The sequence below is a fragment of the Anguilla rostrata genome, chromosome 17 (genome assembly GCF_018555375.3).
Source record: "Anguilla rostrata isolate EN2019 chromosome 17, ASM1855537v3, whole genome shotgun sequence".
In the NCBI taxonomy this organism is placed as follows: Eukaryota; Metazoa; Chordata; class Actinopteri; order Anguilliformes; family Anguillidae; genus Anguilla; species Anguilla rostrata.
In genome coordinates this window covers 23,622,978-23,644,399 of record NC_057949.1, presented here as the reverse complement: position 1 = coordinate 23,644,399, position 21,422 = coordinate 23,622,978, and the positions used below count along the sequence as shown (strand labels likewise).

At 45.2% G+C, this 21,422-nt stretch overlaps 2 protein-coding genes across 6 annotated transcripts in view; one reads left to right on the top strand and one right to left on the bottom strand.

Annotated features, from left to right (window-relative positions):
* The window catches only part of LOC135243667 (brain-specific angiogenesis inhibitor 1-associated protein 2-like), a 62,862-nt gene extending 45,466 nt beyond the window's left edge, over positions 1-17,396 (top strand). Inside the window, exons 8-15 of one of the 5 annotated variants that reach the window (XM_064315647.1) lie at positions 42-287; positions 2,420-2,636; positions 2,969-3,170; positions 3,735-3,803; positions 4,113-4,275; positions 5,860-5,897; positions 13,465-13,521; positions 14,453-17,396. In XM_064315647.1, the coding sequence (XP_064171717.1) occupies positions 42-287; positions 2,420-2,636; positions 2,969-3,170; positions 3,735-3,803; positions 4,113-4,275; positions 5,860-5,897; positions 13,465-13,489 (960 nt within the window). In that variant the 3' untranslated portion in view covers positions 13,490-13,521; positions 14,453-17,396. The other 4 variants (XM_064315645.1, XM_064315644.1, XM_064315648.1 and 1 more) reach the window with 4 other exon arrangements.
* Positions 17,397-17,536: 140 nt separating this feature from the next.
* The window catches only part of LOC135243666 (serine/threonine-protein kinase LMTK1-like), a 40,863-nt gene continuing 36,977 nt past the window's right edge, over positions 17,537-21,422 (bottom strand). The window contains exon 13 of the mRNA XM_064315643.1: positions 17,537-21,367. Coding sequence (XP_064171713.1) covers positions 21,018-21,367 — 350 coding nt within the window. The 3' untranslated portion in view covers positions 17,537-21,017. The remainder of the gene's footprint in view (positions 21,368-21,422) is intronic.

The window sequence follows — 21,422 nt, the reverse complement described above, 5'->3', positions numbered from 1 at the left end:
ATGACATTGCCTTCCACTGTGACCCCCCCCATGCCCCTCAGGGTAAGGACCTGCTCACCCAGAAGATCCCGGTGTGGCAGCAGGCCTGCTCGGACCCCTCCAAGCTGCCCGAGCGCGCCATGCTCCTGGCCCAGCAGATGACGGCGGGCGCCGGCACCCTGGTCTCCAGCCCCCTGCGCTCCTCCAAGGGCAACCTGACCATCTCCGACCCCATCCCCGGGGCCCAGCCCCTGCCGGTGCCCCCCGAGCTGGCCGTCTTCATGAGCAGCGGCCTGGGCCACCAGGCGGTGAGTCGCCTGCCGTCGGACGAGCCGCTCGCTGTCAGGAGGCCCCGCGTTCGCTCGCGCGCGTCGGGCCGGGCCGACATGCCGTTTCCTGCGCGTTCCGGGCGCTGCGGCTGTTCGCCCTCGTGAATATTCACGAGAAGGGCGTCTGATTGGCCTGCGTCCTGCCCGGCGCGCTGCGGTCGCCTGTTAGCGCTTCTGGCACGGGGGGGCCACGCCTGGGCCATTGCCAAGGCAACGGTATCGTAGGAACGGAGCTGTAGCTACTGTGGAACGTTAAAGATGCATATGCGGAGGGGTGGGGGGAAGGGGGGGGCGGGGGCGAGCTGATATGGCAGTGTGGGTCACCCCACAGTGTGCATTACCTTCGGACCCCTGAAATGAAATTTAAACGGTTACATAACCACAGAATCTGTTTTTTCGCAGCGTGTTAAATCAGAGGTTCCCAGTGGACCTTCTGTGAAGGAGTGCCAGAGAGGCTGTGGATGAAACATTTCCCCCTTTTTAAGATAATTACATTTTTCTGCATTTTTTAGAATACGCGTTTTTAAAATTCCTTTTTTAACATGCGATTAAAATGGGTTTTTACGTCTTTGGTAAATATTGGGTTCAAATATTACTGCCTGCTGTAGGTATGGCTTTCATATATCAATCTACTGTATAAACCGTATGTCCGTTGGCCATTTTACTGAAATGGAGGGAGTCCTGTCAAATGGCGGTAATGTCAGGTCATTTAATTGTAAAAAGGTTGGGAACCTCTGCCCTAGAATTCCTTGCTTAGTACTGAACAATAATAAAAAATGTAAACGTAAATAGAAATAACCTAAGTAAAATAAAATTTGTAGCACAACCGTATGTGGTATGAACAGGAAATATAATGTATACATATAATATGATATAATACAATATATAATATGCTATATCACTTTGACTGCTTTTCATCAAAATATGTTTTTAGATTCCGTATGTTGCCACATTTTGTGCTGCTGCTACTTTGTTTCCGCGCTGCTACCGATGCTTGTGTTGGATTGAATTATCTGAGGGTCGACGCGCCAGTCTCCTCCCCCTTCGCCCGCCTGCGAACGCAATAATTTCGCCCTGTTATGCGGACTAACTGCACAGATTTCGAGATTATGTAAGCACGCTGTTTTCTCTCCACGTGCTGCAGATGTGTGCCACGCATGTTTAAGACACACGCAGGGTACTGTATATACATGTCACAGCCACGCTTCGGATGGAGCGAGGCAGTTCAGATATGGATCTGTGATACGCTGAGTTGGAAAGAGTGGGCCGAAAATCAAATTAAAAGCGCGTATGACATTTTAAACCCTTTAAAAGCTCCGAGTTAAATGGCGTATTTGTGTTCCGCGATACCTGCGGGCTCAGACCAGGCATCGGGTTCACGCGCGTCGCGAAGCCGGCTCGGTTCGCCGCCGGCTCTCCGCCGGACCGACGAGCGGCCGACTGAAACGGGTCCCGTCGCTCCCAGTCCGGTCTGACTGAACGGGATGTCCCCACCCTTCGCTGTCCCGAGCGGCGTGCCGGGCTCTGTAGATCTCCACGTTCGCCCCGGGACCCATCGCCACGGGAGCTCAGACTCGCGTATCGTTTGTTAAAAAGAAAAAGAAAAAGGGGGTCAGCGCGTCTGGGAGGCGGGGGGTGGGGGGGGGGGCGCTGTGTTATTATTGTTTCTCGGTTTCACGCTGTCCGCGGCGTTCGTTAGTGCCGGTTTCTAGGGCACAGGCAGAGCAGCGGAGATAGAGCAGCGGAGACCCCCCAGGGAGCGCATTAGCTGCTGAACGCTGCAGAGCTGTTTCTCTTGCCTTAACCGGGCTGAGGAGCAGTGTGGGCGGGGGGGCGGGGGGGGTGTGGGAGGGTGGGGGTGGTGGGGGGGACACACGCTTGGCGTGACGTCTCTGTCGCTTCCCTTTCATGTCTCTCCAAAGAAGAAGACCAGCTCTCTCCCAGCTTCCCTGTTGATGACCGTGATTCTAGGATTTAATTGGACAACTCTGTAGACCAGAGCGATGCCCCCTCTACGCCCCGTCAACACCCCCCACCCCAGCGGGCTTGTCAGTATTAAAGCGCTGTGTGAACCTTCTTTTACGACTGCGCGTGCGCGCGTGTACCTGCAGAGGCTGATGGGACCCGACGGCATGTCCATGGTCAACGGGACCGCGGGGATCCACGGGGAGGAGTTCCAGCACTGGGGGGACGGGACCGTGGCCCAGATCAGACCCTCCTCCCCCCAGGCCCAGTCCCAGGCCCCGCCCCAGAGACAGGTGACTGAAGTCTACTCCAACACCCTGCCCGTCCGCAGACCTGGACCCGCCAAGACCAAGGCCTCGGCTGGTAAGAGCCCGAGAGAGCTCCACCCTCCCCACCTCCGCCCGTATTAACCAACATAAAACCACAGTGAGCAACATGCAGACATGCAGCAGGATGACTCTGCCTGGTTAAAGATCCCATGACCTTAGGCACTGGTTACTGCCCTACAGGATAATTTGGTAAGGTAATTCATATATTTGGCAGGATGAAGTGTAGTGGTGAGCTGTAGTGTGCATCTTAGGGCTCTAGTGGCTGCAGTGTGGGTCTTAGGGCAGTAGGGGGAGCTGTAGTGTAGGGACCTCCTTCATATGCTAATGCAACGCTGTGTAACTACCCCCTTCTCCCCCCACCCGCAGTGGAGACCCGGACCCTGCCCCGGTCCAGCTCCATGGCGGCCGGGCTCGAGCGCAACGGTCGAACCCGCGTCCAGGCCATCTTCTCCCACGCCGCCGGGGACAACAGCACCCTGCTGAGCTTCTCCGAGGGCGACGTCATCACCCTGCTGGTGCCCGAGGCCCGCGACGGCTGGCACTACGGCGAGAACGAGAAGAACAAGATGTGAGTGCGGGCAGCCGGGCACACTTTAGCTAGCCGTGGCTCCATGGGCTAGCCAGGTACCCGCAGGCTGCCAGTAGTCATCCCTAAAATATGCGTCTGGTTGGCGCTAGCTGTCGCCTGTAGTACGGTGCAGACTGTAGTGTGCAAAAGAGGGACTGACTTATGGGATAGCGCATGAAACAAGTGCAGGCCCTTCAGCCGCAGCACTTCTGAGATGCAGATGCAGGTTTCATTACAGTAAATCACGAGCCACCCAATTACAGACAGACAGGGATCAGTTAACTACTGAACTTCTCACTAACTCGCCCTCCCGTTGCCATCCAACAAAACTACAAAACCATCCAACGTAAACTACATTTCCCATAACACCACTGCCTTCTTAAGGCAGATGTGTACATTTGGAAATGTAGTTTAAGTTATGTTTGGTAGTTCTGGCTGTTTTATGTAGCCGTTCACGTTAACTTCTGTTACATCTTTAGGATTGAAACAGGAAACCTCCAGACTCAGGAGCAGTTCCCTCTCCTCCACTGCACTGTGTGCTTAATGAATGTGTTCTCCTTACAGGCGTGGCTGGTTCCCCTTCTCTTACACACGTTTGCTGCCAGACAGTGACAGCGAGAAGCTCAAAGTCAAGTAAGTGTGTGTGTCTGTGTGTGTGTGTGTGTGTGTGTGTGTGTGTGTGAACTTCAGGAATGCTGATCGATGGTCTTTGCCCGTCTTTGTGTTCAGTAGACTTGCATTCTCTCCGTGGACAGCTGCTTTGTCTCTGTCCAGCAGTGTTGAGTTTTGCTCTGTGTTCAGCTGCTTTCTCTGTGTCCAGCACTATTGAGTTTTGCTCTGTGTTCAGTTGCTTTCTCTGTGCCCAGCAGTGTTGAGTTTTTGCTCAGTGTCCAGCTGCTTTCTCTCTGTCCAGCAGTGTTGAGTTTTTCGCTCTGTGTTCAGTAGCCTGCACCATGGGAAGAGCAGCAGCACAGGGAATCTGCTGGAGAGGGAGGACCTGGTCCTGCACACGCCCGACTACGGCCTGTCCGCGCGCATGCTGGCACAGAGCCTGGCACAGGGCAGGCCACGCCCCTACAGCATGGCAGTGCCAGGGTTCCCTCAGGTGAGCACGCACGCGCTCGCATTCTAACACACTGCGGACGCACACATGCTGCAGACCACACACCGACGCGCTGGACACGCCGTGAACACACACATGCACAGACCACGCACACGCCTGTCTAAATAACACGCTACAAGATCACGCATGCACAGACCACACACACACGTCCGCATAAACACTCTAACACACTGCAAGTACACGCGCAAACACACACACACACACACACACACACCTGCACTTACCCACAGTTCACACTTGGCCAAAGCTGTGCCGTGCTGTTAAACCCATTTGACCAATCAGTGGCTAGCCTGAGGAAACACTGTCGCGGGTTGCTTTCGGTTGGCCGGATGCCCGGCCCGTGAATGGAGGAAATGAAACGTGCGCTTTAGCTTCCTGTTGTTCAGGGACGCCCTGGAGGGAAACAGAGACATCATTCCGCAGGATCTGCTGGCGTGCTGAATGTGTGGCCATGCGGTCCGGTTGCCTGCCGTAGCCTGCGGCCCACACCACGGAGGTCCTGTAGAGGACCTCGCGTCACACACAGAGCAGCGCTGTGCTGAATTCTTATCTATTTCAGCAGGTTATGCCAGTGATGTTAAAGGAATCGGACTCATTAGAGAGCCCTGGTCCAAGATACAACAAGAAATTACGCAAGAAACAGAGAAACAGACATAAAACCTCTGACATTCAAATGCAAAACAACACATCTCTAACAAAAAAAGTAATCGAATACCAATAAAAACTATTTCGTTATGCAAAATTGATTGCAAACAAATGAGGATTTCTAGCATACCAGTTCTTATTGCGAGCTCTGATCCTACATCATTAAAATAAAATAAAAACTGGCCCACCCATTTATTATATAACCATTTGTTATGAGTTTTTTTGTGCATAAGATTTTGCACTTTTGCATTCTTTTAATATAGACCACAAAGACTCAGATGAGCCTTGGAACAATGCAGGATATGTGGGTGTGACAGGGCGGTGCAGTACAGAGGTTAAAGGTTACGGTGGACCACCATTGTGCACTTAACCTAAATGACGTCAGTTAACAATGCAGCTGCACAAGTGTGTGTCGAAGTGTGAGCCTTATAAGTTTCCCTTCAAATTAATAATTGAAATATGGGCAGGCTAAAGTTTAGTATTACAGATTCCCTCGCCCCTCGCCCAGTTTTGGGCAACCCCATGCTGCAACCTGCCGTCCCGTGGTAGTACCAGCACCCCACTCCCCACCCCCACCACCACCACCACCTCAGTCCTACCCTGGTCACAGTAGTCGGGCTTGGACTCGGAATTGGCCTGTCGTGCTTCCAGAATACCGAGGTCTTTGGGCCTGGCGCCACCTGTTGGCCGTTGTGCTTACCGAACTGTACTGGTAGTGATGTTTTAGCCCCGGTGGGGGAATATAATGGTATTTGGCTCCCTTCCCATCTGCTGCAGGACTGCTAAGCTAAGTTCTCGCATCCATATTTTTCTGCCGTATGTTCAGCTGGCCATGCTGTATAGCATAGTCATGAACGAATCTCCTCACGAAATGAACTGAGCAACTTGCTTTATTCTGTTTCCCCCCCCCTTTTTCTATAGCCCGGGACAGAGGATTATGACAACCGGTTCCCTAGCAGGTAAGATTGTGTTCCCTCTAGATTCCGCTTTCGCTCCCCCCACCCCCCCCCCCCCCCCCGCCAGAGCAGGCATGTGCAGGCGGGCCAGTGTAAACCGCTGCCGTGGGGGGGGGGGGAGTGTGTGGGACAGGGGACAGACTAGAACGGGGCAGAACAAGCAGGCAGACAAACGGACAGACAGACCCTCAGACGGGTTGTGTGTGGCCATATTGGTCACAGTGTAGGGCCAGTAAGACAGGGATCACTCATCTCAAGACAAACATGAATATTTTATATATATATTGTGCAGTAGCATGTGCAAATTTCTGATAAGGGATTTATGATTTGCTTAACAATAAACAAATGTGAGCATTTAAATAGTCTGTTTTGGCCACATAATTGTTGTTGTTATTATTATTATTATTATTATTATTATTGTGACATTTATTTTTTTTATTTTTTTTTATTTTATTTATTTGCTTTATTTTTTTTTTGTTATTATTGTTATGGTTGTGCTGTTGGATGTTGATTCTGTTAAAATCCAGTCAATTGAATGGATCCCAGAAAGCAGATTTGGCATTTCTGGTCTATATATTTGGGCTTTATAGTTCATATTATATATATATATACATAGTATATGTAGTTGCTTTATATGTTCTATATAGTGGGCTTTTTCTGCTCAAAAAGTTTCCTTTTTTCTGTTGCATTTTTTCCTCTACTTTCTCAGCTTTTCTTTGCTTTCGCTGACTTTTTTTGTTTTAAAGAATTTGTCAGGTCTTTAGCTGCTTCAGGTTTGTTAATGGACAGTGCAATGCAAGACCGAATACTAGAGTCAGGTGTTACCATCTCACCTGTGCTCTAAGCTCCACCCCCACTTGGCATTAGACCTACCTATGATCATATGTGGGAGTCACATGACCTCTGGAAGTATGAGTGCTCAGTCTGGCCTCCCTTGTCTGAGAAGAGTGTGGGAGGAGTCTAATGCAGATCTGGGAGGGGGCACTGCATGCACACATTTTCTCCACATCATTAAAACATTGATACATTGATTCATGGAACAAAATGGGGATGTTATGCATTAGCTGGGTTCTGTGAGAGGAGCACTTTGGAGTTCCTAATGATAGGGATTGTTAATGACAGCCCTTTTTTATCTGACATATTTTTTCTGTTATTGATTGTATAGATCCAGTGAATTCAGGGAAAGGCCCACTGTGTGACTGAGAAATATATGAGATCATTGTTGCATTTCTGTGGCATTGTGACATTACTGTGACATCCATTGTGATATCATTGTGACATCACTGGCTGTCACGCTCCTGCCTGTGCCATACTCCACAATTCATAACAGTCCCTCACTGCCAATGAAACAGTCACAGTTATCCATTCTCCTGTGTACCTGTCCGATTCCCTTGACAACAGTGACTGAAGAAAACATAATCGAAAGTGTATTGGCTCAACACCTTATGAAGATTTTGATTGGGGGTGGGTGGGGCAGGGGTGGGGTCATACAGTGGCAGGGGTCATGCCTAACTCTCTGGGATGCCTCTTGCTGGTTGCGTTGTTTCCTACCTGGCACCGTTCCTTCTCTCTTTGTTCCACAGTTCCGATGGCAAATTGATTTCAACTGTGTGAGAACAGACAGACAGACAGACAGACACAGGCAGCACCGGAGCATAGGAGCTCTCTTTCTCTCCCTCCCTCCCTCCCTCCCTCCTCCTTCCCCGCCGCTCTCTTTCTTTCCCTCGCTCCTTTCCTCCTTCCCTCTTTTTGCTCTGAACGTATGTCCCCTTCTCTCTGTGGAAGAGGCTGCTATCGTCCCTCCTTTTCTGCAGAATGTTCCGGTCTCAGCTTTATGGACTCAATCTCCTTTAATGAAATCACTGGAATGGACTGCTCTCAACCAACCTGTAACGATTGCTTGTCTTTCATGCATGTACGTGGGTTGTTTTTTTTTTTTGTTTTATATTGACGTTATTCTGTAAAAAAAAAAAATATATAAAAAAAAGAAGAGTAAAAAAAACGATGAAAAGAAATGGAAAATGACTGCGTTGAACCTATGGAGATTATCGGTTGAATGTCATTTAATTTTAATGCAGGCCACTATCAAAGCCACACTGATTTAAAAAAAAAAGAAGAAAAAATAAGTCTTGACATACCTGCCAAGTGTATCACTGTAAATTCAGTGAGACGGTGTGAAAAAACTCAACTCTTTAAAAAAAAAAAAAAAAAGTTTTTAAAAGGAAGTAATTTTTTTAAAAGGAAAAAACTGAAGGAATTTGTTGAATTACAGTACTGCACGTCTTTGCTGTAGTTTTTTTTCCTGTTGGGGAGAGTGGTGTATTTTTGGCAGTATTAAACTGTTATCCTCACTCTCTGAAATGAGGAAATGCAGATATTTATATTTTTCTAAAGTTTGTTGTTTTGTGTTTTTGATCACACCCAAGTAAACTGAAAATGGCCACTCTACAGTTATCTTCCGATGTAATAACTTCCATACAGCACTCGTGAAAGGATTAAAGATGTTGGCCTGGGTTAATGAACTTGATTAAATAAAGCTTCTGCTCAAGAGAAAAAAACATTTGTGGAGTACCCCACGAATAGCTGTAATCATTTTGCTTTCTTTTTTCTGTGGGAAATGCTCTGTTACATTATGACTACATGTGGCATCACCGCTGTTGGTCTGCCCCGAACTGCCTTCTGTTGATGATCTTAACAGTGGGTCGTACCACAAGGAATCCCACTGTAGGGGTCGATCAATGAATTCTGTTGTTGTACTCACTAAGTTACTGGGAGGGGTTAAAAAGAAAAAAAAAGCAATCCCTTGCCCCTGGTAAAAGGATTTAGGGTGATGTAGGGTCACCATTCATGCATGAAAGAAAAGGCAAATGCTGGTACCTCTGTGCTACCCAGCCCAATGCCCCCTGCCCCTCCCCCCCATCCTGACCCCTAAACTCTGAGTTTGCTCTATATTGAAACCTGGTGCCTTGTACAAGATATAACGTGTGTACAGTAAGTTCTGATTTTTCCCAGAGGTTACCACGACGATATACACGGATTTGCATATCCCTGAGGAGTGGTCCGTTGTGTCATTTCATTAAAAACAGATCTCATTTAGCCCCTGCGGGGATACTGATCTGTGATTGGGCGGCTGCGATTGTCCCCCGGAGACGCTGACATACGATGCCGAGCGCCTGTTGTGGCAGCCACGACAGGTCACCTTGGTCCGAAAGTGCTTGCCGGCGATGGGACCAGTGAATTTGCGTTCGCACCATTCACGCGGCGTCCACGTCCCTTCTTTTTTTTGTCCTGAGAGAGAGATAAAATAAAAGGGGTCCGTGGGTGGGTGGGTTGTTTTTTTTTTTTGTTTTTTTTTTGTTTTGTGTCTGTTTAAATTGAGGCCAATCTCTCGGTCGCTCTCGTTTCATTTACATTTAGCCGTCTGCTGCTAATGCTTTTGTAAAGAAGAGACTTTAATAAAAGCGAAACCTGAAGGAGAGTAAGGATCTGTCTGTTTTTGGAGAGATGTCTTGACTTCTGTTGTGGAAGGAGCATTCAGTAAGGCCCATGGCATTACCTCCATAAATGCACCCAAATGCATGCTGTGTTATTGACAATGCTGCATTTCTAGGCATACATATGTAATTTCATATGTTACTGTGTTCATGGAAACTTGTCCACATGTTGTCGGTGTTGTGCAAAAAAAAAAAAAAAAAGTCTGTTTACCAACATTTATATCATGACAGTTGCATGGTGTTTTGAACCAGCTTTATTAGTTGTTGAGTTGGGGAGATATTTAGCCTACAGTACACAGTGCTGGTTTGGTACTTTCAATACGTGTTTAAAAAAGTGAAGTGACAAAAAGGGAAATACTTGAGGTTTTTCTTGACACCAGCTGTAACATTTGAGGTTTTTCTTGACACCAGCTGTATGCTGTAAAATTATTTTAGTAAAGTCTACTGAATATGCATGAAATGACATGCTTTAACTTTTTGTGGTGACCTGTGTGAATGTCCCACCCCATTACATCAAAGAAACGGATGCAAACCCAAGGCAATGGTTAAGCGGTGGTTCAGTTATAAGCACTATGGCGCTTTGTCTTTGAGTAATTTATTTAAGCAACCATTGTACATTTTTAGCTTTGCCCAGGGTTTCACATTTGTTTCAGTGATCCTCCCCTCTTCTTGAATTTCATTCTCAGAGTTGAGGTTGAAGCGCTGTAGAGTTTAGATCGAAAGTCTAAAATCTAAATCCTGTGTAATGCAAAATGATCTCATTTCAGAGTTTGTATTTTTGGAGTTTGTGCTTGAATAGCATTTTTGTTTTCATTCGTGGGGCACATCAGATCCATAATCTCATAAGGGTCGTCTGCATTTCGTGTAAAAAAAAAAAAAAAGAAAAGAAAAAAGATGGAATTGAATTTCTGTGAATATTGTAATGATTACTGACAGGATGACAGACTGTTTTTTTTAAAAAAAAAGTAGCAATATCACTTCAGTCTTATTTTTTGCATTTTGAGTTTCTGAAGTTACCTGATGGGACACAAATCCCTGTGACAGCACTGTGCCTAAGAAAAGGGAAGAAAGGGTTAGAATCTGCACCTTAAATGCTGCTGAGCCATTGAGTGAAAAGAACCCTTCAGCTTTTAGTATAACTGATCGCTATAAAATTCCCCATCTCTCTATCCCCGCCATGTCCGATCATCTGTCTCTCTGATAGACTTAGATTGGCATTCTATAGGCTAACAGAATAAGTGGTTCACTAAGGGGCCTGCAGGGGGCGATGCCCAATGTCAGGTCTGCCTTCAGTCTGAAAACAACGTGCGTAGCCTTTTTTTTTCTTTTTTTTTCTGAGCAAACATCACTGGTTGTTTGCGTGTTTAAATTGCTTAGACTTCTTGCACAAAATGATACATTTGATATTTGTTTATTTTTCACGTTAGCAGATTTTTTTTTTCTGGTGAATTAAAAAAGAAAAAAGAATTTAAAAAACCAACAAAGCATTTGCTAACACGTGGATGCTCCAGAGTTAGTGTGCAATGGGAAATAAGGCACGTTGCAATTCGCACTGAAGCTGGCCCTTAGTTTAAACCACCGTCATGCCAGACCCCTCTTCCTTCTTTCATCCACCCCCTCCCCTGCCATCTCTCCTCAGCCCCTCCCCCCAGCCCGCCCCATTTGACGCTCTGCCTGTCGATTGGGACCCCGTGGGGTCTTCCCCTAAACGCTGTCAACTTTCTCCATCTCTGTTTTGATCAATTTAGAGACAAAAGCAATAGAATGGAAACGTATGGGACCTGCCAATGTTTCTTCTTTCTGCACTAGAATAAAGGCCAGGTATGACGCTCTGCCCTCAGAGGGGCGCTCTATCTATTTCTGTATTTATTGATGTCTTTTGTTTTGGAACACACGCCTTTATTATTTTGTTGTAAAGCAAGTTTAAAAAAAAAAAAAAAAACATTTTGAAGATGAGGAATCCCACAACAGCGTAAAAAACGGTCTTCCAAATGTGCATGCTTTTTTTGGGGAGGGCACCAAAACTGTGTCCAAAAGTGACCTTAATATATGGTGACATTCTACTAAAAAAAAAAAGATAATAGTCGTTTCTTTTACCCGGTGAATCTCTTTTTAGGCCGAGGCGAGGCGGCAGACATCTTTGTTATGTGGAGAGCTTTGTCTCTAAATTGATTGACAGGTGCCACATGAAAGGTTCTGGCTGCAGACAGGCAAATCTGTGCAAAAGTTACAGTCTCGCCGAAAGCCATCTTGTCCACAGGTTGGATTACCCTACATCCCTAATTCACCCTAATCCAAAGCTTTACTTAAGCCTACCCCCCTTCCCCCCCCCCTTCCCCCGACCCCACCTCACCCTTCTCAAAAAGAATCAGAGCCTTAATCTGGCCTACATTTACAAAAGTGAATTTCCTATTTAACTGGCTGGAGAGGGGCTCTCCGTGGCGGTTGGCTGTTTTGTGCAGATTTGCCTCTGGCCCTGAGCCCATTCACCCAGTTTAGTTTGTATTTGAAGCTCTGGCACTTTTCTCTTCACACGCAATTTCCGCCCTATCTCGTCTGAAATGGGGTTTGCTGTTTTTTTTTTTTTTTTTTTTTAACGTCGTCTTATTTTGTTCCTTTCTTTGTGCTGCTGTTTGTCACACACTTGGCAAAGTGTTTTGCCGGTCACTGCTGACGCACACACACGTTCCAATCGCCACGCGCACACACATTTGGTGTCGCCTCCCCTTTGTGACGTGGCCGCCGTTCAGAGATTGTTGCATGTGTCTGTGAGCAGGCGACGGCTCCACTCCCCTCAAACCCCCCCCCCCCCCAAACTTCTGGCCCTGACACTCAAGTGACATACAGTTTTATCTCAGCTGCATGCAGTCCTCTAAGTGCTGTGTCCTCTTGCGTGTGTGTGTTTGTGTGGGTTTCCTCGTGTGTGCACATGTATATCCTGTGAGTGTGTGTGCGTGCGCGTGCGTGAGCGCGTCTGTATGCCTGCTTGCTTGCCTTTCCTCTGTTTTGGACTTGTCTTATTTTTAATGTTGTTGCTGTTTTTTGCTTTTACTTGGTTGAAACACACTGTGAATAGTTTGCGTCATGGGCTTTGGCTGTATTTTTAATTAAGCCAAGGCGTACAGAACTTCTGTAACTGAGTGGATTACCATATATTAGATACAGGGTAAGTTTATTATTTTCATGTAAAAAAATAATAATGTGGAGATTCAACATTAAGATTATACTGTGGTCTCCTTGACTTCACAACCCTGAGCTATAGTTCTAGCTCTGGTTGAAATGACGCCTCAGATGTACCCTCATCGTAAGAGTAAATCATATACATGTTATGTCTTGTGTCTTTTAAGGCTGTAAATGCAGATCTTATTAGTGGTAATGAGACATTTCATCAACACTGCAAACCTCTCGCTCATCATGAGGGTTGGGTGGGGTCATTAGAGGGTAGAGATGATTATCATCTATTCATGGATCAGTGGAACAGCTGTGGGTGTGTTCATTGCATGTCTTATTGCATACTGTAGCAGAAATGACAGAGAATAGCTTTGTGTCACCATACTTAAGAATTGACTTAAAAGAAGAAGCTACAAAAAGGGTAATTATTTTTAACTATTCTGTGGTAGATTTCCCACCAATTGTGGATATGAAACCTTACTCTTCTGATATATTCTTGGCGTATTTGGATTCCTTTAGTTTACAGTCATATGGAATATTTAGGATTTTTTCTTTCTCACATTTGCACGTAAAAGTCAGAACACATATTCCAGATACATCTGTAAATATAAGACAAAGGTGAGCTGTTGGCCACTATTTTCAAAAGTGAGCTGAATATATTTGAAGTGACAGTTCTTGAAACAAGTCACAACAGTTGATTGCAGAGGAAATGAAGCAGGAGTAGGCATAGTCTCCTCTCCAGAGCACACTTTGCAGGCTGTGCTCATCTTTTTATAGTTCCTTGCATTTTGTCTTGATGAACTTGTGCTAAACTAACCAGAGGAGCCAATTCTTGCTTTTGGAGATTAAATACACGTCTGTGGCAAATCAGAGCAACAAACCCATGGCCTGTTTTTACCTTCCAGCGGTCCAGAGTTATCCAAGTTCTGAGTGACAAGGAACCCCTCCCCCTCCCCCACCCCGTAAGTGACCAGTCTCCATTGCCATTGTCATGTAGCTAGCCAATCATACTCTCTCCCTCTTTTGCTCTTTCTGCTGTCATTGGCTGTCGAGCTTCACCAGTGGGGGCAGGGCTTGGATGCGCTTCATTTTCTGGCCTGTGGCCTTTCTGGATGGGTGTTCAGTGATTGGTGATTGGTGATTGGTGATTTCAGGTGTACCTGTGAACGAAACCGAGGGGGTCACTGGTTGTTACCTTAGATGCTTTGGAGGTGTGGGGGCACTATTGGTGAGGAAGTGAGATCTCGATGAACGTCATAATTGGTGGGGCTACCACGTGCTGCCAATCACCGGCTCTTATGAACCAATGAAAATGCTTTCTAGAGCAAAGCACGATGACGGGTTCAAATAAGTGAGCGGCTGATGGCACTCCATAGCTTTGCCCATTTTGCAGTTCATGAAGGTGGTTTCTCACATGACTGGATAAAGCCATCTGAGCTGATCTTGGTAGAAATGAGAAACTAACCATGCATGTCCACCATCTCAAAGCAAATCAAAGCAGCTGATGACTTGTCTAATTACCAGTAGATTTTAAATTGTTCTTTTTTTTTCGTTTGCATGCTTGCTTGTACACACACACTATCACGAAGATCAAAGCCTCTTGTAAATGTGTAAACCGCATGTCACGTGTACAGGTGAGTTACGTAAATGGTTGCAGCTCAAGGCTCGGAAGTGCAGAGGTTCCATTTTAGTTCCCACCGCGGCGAGGCTGGGGTTTCCCTCCTGACCCCAAAAGACGGAAGGGTCCCGGCCTCTCTCCTTGCCTTAATCCACTGGGACTGAAACCCTGGAGCCTGGGCGCTGCCCCCCAAAAGAACTAACGCTCACTGTTCCTCCCTCCATCTCAACCCCCCCTCCCCCTCCCTCCTCCCCCTCCCCCCCCCACACCTGCAGTGACCCCTTTCTGGAGCTCAGTATCAGGTCAGCCTTCCACGATGATCGTTCCGCCCCCATCTTCTATTAGAGGGGTCATCCTCCACTCACAAAACCAAGGCTCCTGTTGGGGGGAGGGGGGGGGGGGGGGCAGGTGTTTTGGGGGGTTGGGGGTGAATTGCCTCCCGCCTCCCCCACCCTCTCATGACCACACGCCCTGAGGACCCTGCCGCCCTTGCGCCCCCCCCCCCCCCTCCCCCTCCGCCTTCTCAACTTCAAGGCCCGAATGACGGCGCTGCCTCAAGCTTCTTCGCCTGAGAACGGAGCGCGGAGGAACAGACGCGGTCCACTCTTTACACAAAGCGCGCGTTCATAGGGCCGTCGCAAGGCGCGCAGCATAGCACCTTTACCGTCCTGGCGCACAGCGCCCCCCACAGCCCATTTATTGCCATTGCGCTGTGTTGTTACACTGTCCTTCTCAAAAGCGTTGCGTTCTCTCTCTGGGGATCGTTTCACACTGACGCTGATGTTATGACGTGTTTGTGAAGGTGCTATGGCGGCTACTTGGAGGCATTATGAATGTGCTTTCTGTAACGTGAGACCCAAATGCACTAAAGTGCGTTAAAAGTGTATAAATACTCTGTACGGTATGCATTCTTACAAAGCTTTATGTTGAGGATAGCTCATGCTGTTTGCTATTACTGTTTGTGTTCCTGTTGGATTTTTGATTATTTGATCTGTGTTTGACAGACAGCTTTTTACACCATAAACTTTGTTTCCAGAAGTTATTGCACACACATGTAAGTGATAGGAAAAGGTTAAAATGTTTTTTCTTTCTTTCAGCAGTCATTTGCATCAATGCTGTCAATAACTTTACATTTCTACTCATTTTTAAAATGTGTGACGCTTCATTATAAACTTTTAGGTTTTAGCACAGTTGCGACTGGAGACAGTTAAATGAACCTGTATGTCTCCAGGTAAAAAAGAAAAACTTTTAGATTTTCTTATGCTGTAGGAGTTTGAAAGTTTTATACAAATACTGCAATGATTTAAATCATTTTGTCTTTCAATTGACAAAGTTATTTACGATTGTATAACTCTGTGTACTGCTGTTAATATTGTTGATGCTGTTGTTCTGATTAGGCTTTAATGCCTACACACAGTTTCAAGACATTTGCGAGAGAAATGAATTTTCCATTCAAACAAATGAGGGCACACCTGGGGTCAGTCAGAATTGAGTAATTTCTATTTAATACACTGATCTTTCTTTTCTCGACAGTTTAATTGAATGAATAACTTGTAATGAGTGACTCTTTATATGGGGTATAATACTATCAAGTGATATAATTTCACGCTCAAAGACAGTTTTGGCTGTGTGCTTATACGTGTATATACGCCACTGTGTGTTTTTTTTTTTTTTTTTTTTAATGAACCGGGATTTCTTATCAATCGGCGGTACTAGGCGGTTGTCTCTGCAGGAGCGTTTGTACAATTAGCCCATTCTATGTATATACCTTTACGCTTAGCCATGCTGGCTTAAGTTACGAAAATGTTTAACGATTATTACTCTCGAATCAGGGGTGGTACGACAGATGTAGATTTTGGTTTTTGGACCGCTCATATATTGGCTTTTAGACACTTAAGAAGTGACAGAGGGGTTCGTATCGGACGTCGGTGTCATTTGTTGTTGGTTTACCCAGAATATAGGCCCTATTAAACAGAAAATGCAATAATGCGATGTAAGATTGTTGGAACATTACGGATGCTACAGCCAAATTCGTGTGTACCTCAGCAATCTCCGTCTGTGGATGTAGTGAAATCTCCAAAAGATTTAGCCGGCAAGATCCTCCGCTCGCCTTGCTGCATTGCCTAATTGCATTAAATGCTGGACCGATGCGGTGCACATGCGGCGAAGCGCTTGAACGAGACAGCATTCCATTCCGCAAAGTTTCTATATCGCCCTTGCGTAGACGTGAAGTTGAGGGAGCGTCCATGTGTTCAACTGTGCCTTCCACTGCAGTTGTTGGTTTTCCGTGCGTTCGCGGATTTGAAAAAAAAAAAAAAAAAAAGCCCATGTATTCTGACTAGAAATAGACGGGAGGAACCAAAGCACAAAATAACCAAAACTGCAACTTGCTTTGATGACATCTGATACTGTGTTAATGTGTTATTAGTAGTCTTATTATTTGTTAAGTATTGCAGTTTTTTCCTTTGCTTACTGGAAAATAGAAAATATAAAGAACTGTTGAAAATCTTATAGTATAGCCTACTACTATGTTAAGGTTTTTTTTTTCATTTTGTTCATGTTTATATAGTACGAACGAAAGGACGAAGAACGCTTTCGGGTTTTTGTGTTTGTGAGTAAATATGGCTTAATTCCTTGTCACGCAACTATGCGTAAATAATGGCACTTAATAACGGCATTTTCACTGCATTTAACATTGTATTATTGAAAATAGAATAACATTTAGGCTAGACTGTAGCGGAATTTGCAACAGATAGCAGTGGCGTTAAGGTAAAGGTAAAAGGTTCGAGTGTTAGAAACTGTGCAGGTTGAAAAAAAAAAAAAAAAACAGTACACCGGATACTAAATGATCGGCGTCGCGTCGTTTATGTGTGTATGCGAAACAGAACGTTCCTTTTGTGTTTTCGTGTGTGCATTTGGATATGCCTGCGTGAGGAGAAAATTGATTGAGAAATACTTTTTGTTCGTTAATACTAGGACAAGAAATGGCCATAGAAATTTGAAATGTTATTTTTTATAAATGATGCGTGTGCGTGCGTGCGTGCATACGTGTGCGTGTGTGTTAAAAGGCCAGGCAGTTTAAACGGATTTTTAAGGTTTCCTGTTTTGTATGCACTTCCCTTCTTTCTTGGCAGTTTCAGTTGTTCTGTGTACCCATGTGCTGTAAAAACTCCTGAATTGCTCTGTATAAAATGGAACAAAATAAAGTTGATGAAACTATGTCTCATCTCTGCAAAAATATAGGCCTACACATGTAACAGCGGATCATTTATATAACTAGCTACATGGCCCACTCATACTGCTAAAAAGAGCATTAATATAAAAAGAGTTTTTATAAAGTCATTAAGCCTCAGAAAAACTTGGACATTAAAAAACCTTATTTGATTTATTGTTTTTTTTTTATGGTACAGTAGTTGTGTAATTGGTGGATGTTGGAGAGCACCTATCAGGTGACTCAGAGAATAATGTCACAATTGGTGCAAGGCCAAAAGATGCTCAATTAAGTCCACTTCCTGTTATTTGTGAAGCAGTACTAGAAATCCAGTGCACTACTCTGTAGTCACATCCCTTTGGCAACAATGAACTTGCAATGTGTGGCATTCTTCCTTGAATAGGCTTAAAATCTATGCTTAAAACTCTGAAGTAGTACAGAGGCACTGCCTAATTCAAATTATGTCCCGACTCAGAGATTGGAGAATGCTGTAAAACAACAAATCCAGAAATGTTGATTTGAGGTAATGGATTTGCGGACTCCAAACCAAAATCTAAGCGACAGACCATGCACCTGGCTGGCAGAAGCTATGTTTCTGACCTACAGCAAAATCAAGCCATTGCCTCATAATGTGTAAAGGTTACATTTACATGTAAATTAATCTGTTACTGAGGGTAACAATGGGTTTACAACCCAGATATAACCAATTCACAGTTTACTTGTGATTACCATTATGAAAAAGTAGCATGTGCAAATATATGCTAAAATGTGAAGGCCAGAATATAAGGAATACAGTAATATCCACCAGATATGTATGTTAATAATATATTGTTGCCACTGTACATTTAATACTATTTGTACTTGGTGTATTCAGTATGTGGAAATACTATATATTATATATATTGGCAATTTAACTATATTCAGTGGTATATTCCTGATATATTTCATATTTTAGCATATATTATTGTGAGAAAAATCTGTTCAACAGAGAGACAGAAACACTGTCATTACAACTGCTACATAAATAGCTCCCAAACAGATAATTAATAATCTCCATACAATTGCCATTTGTAGTATAATATCTGCATTGGCAATGGAGCCATTCTACGGCAAATTATGCACTAATAAATTCTCTACATCGTAATTAGCTGTACATCTAAATTCACTGTACTGTGTCTTCAAATTTAGATTCTGTCTTTCATCCCTTCTCCAAAAATGGCTTTGCTGTTACAAGAAAAAAAAAATTGAAAAACAGTCCTATGCCTAAAACCAATGCGATTCCACAGATATGTTATGTCCATTCCACGAGGCATGACTGTTGGTCATTGAATGAGTACTTTGATAGACCGATTTAGGGCCGATTCACTATTAAACCACGACGTGACAGAAATGCTAAGTCCCACACTCTGGAAAGCGTTCTGTTCATTTTCTTCAGACAGAGTGCTTGCATCTCCATGGAGATGGAGCCCAAGAAAATGCGTCTCTTAACAGGATGTTTACCAATCCAGTTTCCTGGAGTCACAGAACAAACATTAGCTCATCTAAAAAAAAACAAAAAAAACCTCCTCCATGGTTGATCTGTGGGAAGCTCAATCCATATCATCATATAAAACAACTTACAGCACCTCTACCAAGCCTCTTAAAAAGAGCACGCCTTGTTTCCATTTGGGCCACGGTCATATTGTGGGGAATGTGGTATAACAACAGGATGTTAATAATGATGACAGTAACAGGAGCCGGGGTGGGTGGGGGGGCATCCTTGTCATGGTAACCAGTGGCTCTCCTCTCACCCCACTCTCTGACTCCTGGAGTTCAAGCACTTGCTGCCAGGCAAGAAATCAGGGTAAGTTGTTTTTTTTTCCAGTTCTGTTTATAACCATACTAAAGAGTATAAGCTGGCAAGACTGGAAGAGTATAGTGATTCTTGAAAGTCAACAGCCACAATTCACTCTGACTCCACACATACATACACTCCAGTTGAAATGTTTTTTCCCCTCATCTGTGTTAGAAAGTTGAGTCAGAGTGTACGCTCCCCCCAGTTGATATTCCTCGTTTCAGTTCAGTGAACCGCATTGATCACATACCATTTTTCGGAAGATAAGTCAGCACCCCTCCTACCCTCGGTTGTCAGGGCAGTCTCTTGTTTTTCTTCTCTTTTTATGATGGGTGGAGGGTCTTTGCGTTCACACAGCAGCATTGGGTGTGACCACAACTGGGTGTTGTATACACAGGCTCCAGCACTATAAAGCACCAGTGGCCTGCTGTAACAGTCTCTTATAAGGTCTGACCAGTGAGCATTAGGGGAGGACCAACGACTGACCAATGAGCACATGGACGGACCATGGTGACCATTAAGTTGAAGCAGCAAACAAATTCATCCTTGTGTTGGTTTGTTTGGTTTTTGTCCATTACACAAAAAGGTGACCTACAGCAAAGGTGCTTCAGTGCTGAAAGCAACATGTAAGTTATATTTTTAATGTAACTTTCTACATATACACATATGTGTGTGTGTGTGTGTGTGTGTTTGTGTGTATATATGCATATAGTTTACATGTATTTCTGTATAATTTATAGATTTCCCTTTTATTTTTCACTTTGTTGCCAACGTCATAATGAGTCCGTCATCCCAACAGTTTTGTGGAGTTGTGGAGGGGCTCCCTATAGCGTTACGAGGCACTGTCAGAAAAGGAGTCACTGAGGTTTGGGGAAGCCCTGTGTCGACAATAAAAAGAAAAGCTGAAGGCAGTGTGTCTGTGAACGTAAGACACGGGGCACCCTCACACGCACACACGTATGCGCACACATTCATACTCGCACACTTCTCCCTCGCTGTCTCTCCCCACCTTTGCAGTTTCCTACACAGCAGATTCAGAGCCATTATTCACTGGACATGGTTGGAAGGGGTTAGGGTCAAAGGTCAAATTCTGGCGAAACTAAGATTAGAAAGGAGACCTATCAACAAGAAGTTCCATTCCTTAATGCTTTCGCATTTCAACAAGATATTGCCTCTGTCAAACATTGCTTACGATTGGAGCTCATCAGACTAGCATCACCTTCATGCCTCAAGCCCAAGTCATTTGAATGAGAAGTAATTTCCAAACCACAAAACCAAAATATATCTGAATATGAAATTAATATTTATGAAGAGGACACCACGTCAGCCAAAGCTGTTTTTAACACACTTGTATGTCACGTGATAAGTGTGAATAAATTATTTTCTAGAAAATGGAACTGTCATGGGACAGCACTTCTGCTGCTTCATTCAATTCTTGACCATTTTAATGGAGAACTTGTTCAAATGTTTCAAAAGGTTTGAAAACAATTCTGGTCTGACTTGCTCCATTAATTTTCAATAAGTTTCTACTTTATATCTGGTTGAAATGAGGAATTTCTGAAGAATGGTAATTCCTGCGATGTAAACCTCCTTTGTTAAAATCACATAAAGTGTGGCTGGCATAGTAACGGAAGGGGGTCACTCTGTGAGAGGCACAGGGGTGGACAAGTCATTTCAGGGTATGTGTTGGGCACTGGGTTTCTGACTGCAAGGATTGCGGTTTCACGTTAGAAACGGCGGTGGGTGAGGGGCACTGGTACGAAGGGCTCGTGTGATGTCAGAAGAGGCAAGGTCGTCAGTTTTGAAACTGATCTCCACCGGAGTTAACGTCGGAGTCAGACACGTGGGTGATGGAAAAACGTGAGACACTGAAGCGGGAAAAGGGTGTCGCCAGTGCAGCCGGCGGGGTCACTGAGGCCTCAGGGGACGGAGTGGGGGCTTCAGGGGACGGGCTGGAGGCCTCAGGGGACAGGCTGAGGGCCTCAGGGGTTAGGCTGGAGGCCTCAGGGGTTGGGCTGGAGGCCTCAGGGGTTGGGCTGGAGGCCTCAGGGGTTGGGCTAGGTGCCTGGGGCTCCACAGAATCTGGCAGGATAGATGAGGGACCAGACACCAAGGGGAAATCATCTTCCCATTCAAACCCTCCACCTGTGTACAGAGAAGGTGGTGTCAACATTCAAATCTCTACAGATCAAAGCCTGCA